Genomic DNA, 3,910 nt, shown 5'->3' with positions numbered 1-3,910 from the left:
CACACAAGATCGAGGTTGGTTCACAAGTATGGCTGTACCTAGATCGTGTAAAGGAGGGATATGCGCGTAAACTGGCACACATGTGGCATGGGCCGTTCCGAGTTGCGGAAGTCGTCGACTCGCACGCGGTGCGACTGGAAATCGCAGGATCTGACTATCACGTGTTTCCAGTGGTACATGTGTCCAAACTGAAACTGGTTCGGAAATTCCCAGATCGCCCGAATGTGAGATTGATGACCCAAGATCGAGATCGACTCGACTTCGATGAAGGGTTGTTACCTAAATACAGCTGGGACACTGAGCTCGAAGAGGGTGAATACGAAGTCGAACGCATCTCAGACGAACGAACAGGACGTCGGACACGCTACGGACGGAAGCTGCGCGAGTTCTTGGTCCACTGGAAAGGTTACGACGCTCCGACATGGGTCGACGAAGCCGATCTTAACTGTGGAGCACTGCTACATGACTACTTGCGCGACCAGACCAACCGAAGTCGATTCGGGGTAATGCAGTCGCACGAGGAGCAGTAAGACAGCGAGATCGTGAGGGAAGAGGTCACACGAGTGATTTGATGATGGTTTTGCGAGCTGGTCGCAGACTACGGTGGATGGAGTTTTATGTATGCATTTGTAGCGTAGCTGGGTGAGAAACGATACCCAGAAAGGACAACGCGGGGATTGTTCAGAATACCAAGATCAACGGAGTTCGAATTCCAACAGGAGGTAACCGCGAAGTGCTGAAGTACAATATCATACGACCGCGAGATCACGAGATTGCAAGGTCGCAGGCGTACAAGATCGTGAGATTGCACGATGTTTTATTTCGTTGTGTGGCCAAAATCAGAAGGCACGACGATTTTGCGGGGGCACAAACTTGTCCCTCAGACGCGCGATCTGCATCGAAGGATGTTCGGCAGGTCGGTCACGGTAATGGTTGCGCCATGGATCTTCGCGATCGACTATCACCAAGGCGTCAGCCAGGGTGTCTCCGTCATTCTCAACGCGAGGATACCATTCCTTAGGTTTCCGAGACTTGGGCAGGTGCATGAAGAAGGGGTCGAGTAAGATGTCGAGATCGCATCGGCGTAGCCGAAGAACTTGCATCACTACCCGGAGATATCTCGTCCAGGCTTCTCCGGCTCTACTTCGGCGTTGACGTCGCCCTTCGTGATAAGTATGTAGTTTGGGGTCTCGGCGGCACATGACGGTCGAGATCGGAAGGAAGTGAAGAGATTCCCAGAGCGCTTGCATGTGGCGATCTTCGAAAACCAGATACTTTTCCACGAACTCTGAGATCATAAAGTTCGGGCTGAACGTGAGAGGAATTTCGCTTGTGTCTAGTACGGCCCATGGCGGAGGATCAGCGCTCATGATTTCTTGGACGGCATCTCCGGTGATTAGTCGTTCATAGTCGTGATTTGGAACGGGTATGCGATCGGGGTATATACATTGTCCAACAGCCCTTTCAAGATCGAGGCTGAGATCGTACCAACAGTCAAGGAAGACAGGATGTGGGCATCCCATGGGATAACATCCCCAGCCCGGAAACGTCGAACCCGTTCGTAGCCAGGAATCCACTGCAACCGTGGAATAGTGGTAGTAGCCGGAATCAGTCGCTGAGAGGTACTACTGGGTCTAGCCGAAGCGGCGGCCCCATAGTTTTGAGCCCGAGAGTTGTCGATCTCGGAAAGACTATCATCCTCACCGTCGGACGAAGCATCTGGAGAGCTGCCTAGTTGAGACCCCCGGCCAAAATGATCTGAAGAGCTGTTTGCCGTGCTACTTGACGAGCCGTCGTCATCAGGATTAGGGGCGGCAGGAAGACGTCGGACAAGATCGGTACGGTGCTCTTCGTGCGAGTGAGATCGACGAAGTTCGGCTCTCGACCTGGCTAACGCCGCAAGGTAGTTGGGGTCCTCTTCGTCATCTTCAGAGCCGAACAGGTCGGAATCACCTACGTTATGTTCCACTGAACGGGACGAGGTCCCACCCAGGTCAAGCATACCCTGAGCTGCGGTCGGACTAATGGAAGAGGATTCAGATCGAGCGGTTGCTGTAGAATCCACGAGATTGTTGTTGGCGCCGGTCGACGGCTGAGGCGAAGAGGTGGGCAATGCCTGATCCGATTAAGTCGTATCTCTTGGTGCGGAAGAGGAGAGCGGAGTCCGCGCAGTCTTATGTGCACGCGTGGAGGGAGACGACCCCGCAGGTCTATCGTGAATGGAGCTAGGCAGAGGCGGTGTTGGAGTTGGGCGACGTCTTTCCCGAGGCTCGGCCTGAACGAAGTTGGACGGTGGTGGCAGTGTAACAGTTTGCCCCATCGCAGAAGCGACTGCGGAAAACCGCGTGTACGCCTCTGCGTAGTGATCACGAAGTTCGTTGTAAACGCGGCTCAGTCGATCTTGATCTTGCCGCAGAAGCTCGGTCTCGGCGGTAAGCTCCGTCAGAGTGGCTTGTGACTCAGCGTCGGCCCCTCTCCACTGAGCTACTTGCCCCTCCAACCGAGACATGGATGAGCGCATGGAGGTGATATGCTCCGCTGAGGGCCAGACCGACAGGGATGTTAGTACCAGCCCAAGATCGAGAACGTGTGCATGAAGGGTTACCTTGAGATTGAAGCTCGGAGCGAGTCTTAGTCAGCCGTTCACGTGTCCCACGCAGTTGGGTGGTCGCTTGATCACGCTCGTCCCGAAGGGACTCAAGTCGTTGCTGATACTCGCCACATTCCTCACGAAGCCGAGCCAGGCGACGGTTCCCAGCTTCCGCCTGACGCCGAAGCTGTGCCGTGGCGTCCTCTAAGGCCTTTTCAGACCTCTTCAGTGTGGCGATGCGCTCTCGAGACGATCGCACCTCGCGATCTTGAGCTTGAAGGCGACGTGCTAACGCAGGAGGCGGTGCCGAGACGAGATCAGGATGCCCTGTCAAGGCTGTGAGCTGACTACGGAGATCGACAACTTGCCTCTCTAGGATCTTGATCTGGCGCTGAGATTGACGGTCAGCCACGGCGGAAGAAACCTGGAGACGTCTATGCTCCTCTCGGATGCTGGCCACGGACGCGAGTTCGGCTTCCAGCCGCTGGACGGACACTCGTTCATCCGTCAGCAACGCGCTTGTAACCCCGAGCTCCCGGACGATTGCGTCATGACGTTCTTGACAAAACTGGATAAAATGTTGAGCGGCCGACCCAGCTTGCGAGAGACGCGTGTGAAGATCGCGCGTGTGGCGTATGGCAGTTGCATGAACGCGCTGTAAGTCATGATGCTCCTCCTGAAGCTCCTCCACAACTGATTCGCGATCCACTGACGCCTGGATAACTCGAAGCGAGGTCAAGATTCCGGTCAGGGACCTGCGGACAGCAGCAAGATCTGCGCACACTCAGGGCAGGTTATCGGTGCTTCCTCGGGCTGTCCAGTATCGTCAGGATGAGAGGTGGCAGTAGCAGCTAACGCGAGAAGATCCAGCGGAGCAGGCACATTAAGGCCGAGAGAAGGTGATCTCGCGTGCGCAGGATCCGAGGCATTTCGATGAGGAGGGCACGCGGAAGAGCCCCGCAGCGGCGGCGACGGAGAGGACGATCTCGAGGACATCGTTGCGGGCGATAAAAATGCGGCGTAGGGGAATGGAAGATGGAGCTGACGGCGACGCGGACGAAATACTAATGGTGCATCAGCTGGTAGCCGTTGTGCAGCCGCCAGCTGTGCAGGGGACGGTTGTGGTGAAGCAGATCCAGAATATTCCAAGACTGGGCGCTATCAGTTCCAATCAATCAAGATCGACCACCACCCATTATGGCGATCTTGGTGTGGTCCACGTCAAACCTGACCAAACCGATGGCGATCTCAAGTGTGGCATACATCACACCTGCCCAAGTCAATTGTACCCACGATTTATCAAGTCTGCGGGGGATTATG

General features: G+C 55.4%; 3 protein-coding genes across 3 annotated transcripts; 1 reads left to right on the top strand and 2 right to left on the bottom strand.

The window, feature by feature from the left end:
• Positions 1-80: 80 nt before the first annotated feature.
• Positions 81-530, top strand: PPTG_07427 (hypothetical protein; the record flags this gene model as incomplete). The annotated part of the gene is made up of 1 exon (XM_008901604.1): positions 81-530. One exon carries the CDS (start codon positions 81-83, stop codon positions 528-530), a length of 450 nt encoding a protein of 149 aa, XP_008899852.1.
• A 309-nt stretch (positions 531-839) lies between these two features.
• PPTG_07426 (hypothetical protein) lies at positions 840-1,370 on the bottom strand (the record flags this gene model as incomplete). The annotated part of the gene is made up of 1 exon (XM_008901603.1): positions 840-1,370. One exon carries the CDS (start codon positions 1,368-1,370, stop codon positions 840-842), a length of 531 nt encoding a protein of 176 aa, XP_008899851.1.
• Positions 1,371-1,396: 26 nt separating this feature from the next.
• Positions 1,397-3,586, bottom strand: PPTG_22107 (hypothetical protein; the record flags this gene model as incomplete). The annotated part of the gene is made up of 4 exons (XM_008901716.1): positions 1,397-2,116; positions 2,282-2,538; positions 2,606-3,313; positions 3,373-3,586. The coding sequence occupies 4 exons, from the start codon at positions 3,584-3,586 to the stop codon at positions 1,397-1,399; spliced, it is 1,899 nt and encodes a 632-aa protein (XP_008899964.1).
• Between the last annotated feature and the right edge of the window lie 324 nt (positions 3,587-3,910).

The sequence above is a fragment of the Phytophthora parasitica genome (genome assembly GCF_000247585.1).
Source record: "Phytophthora parasitica INRA-310 unplaced genomic scaffold supercont2.11, whole genome shotgun sequence".
NCBI lineage: Eukaryota > Oomycota > Peronosporomycetes > Peronosporales > Peronosporaceae > Phytophthora > Phytophthora nicotianae.
The sequence above is the reverse complement of the archived record's forward strand: the minus strand, read 5'-3'. Positions and strand labels throughout refer to the sequence as shown.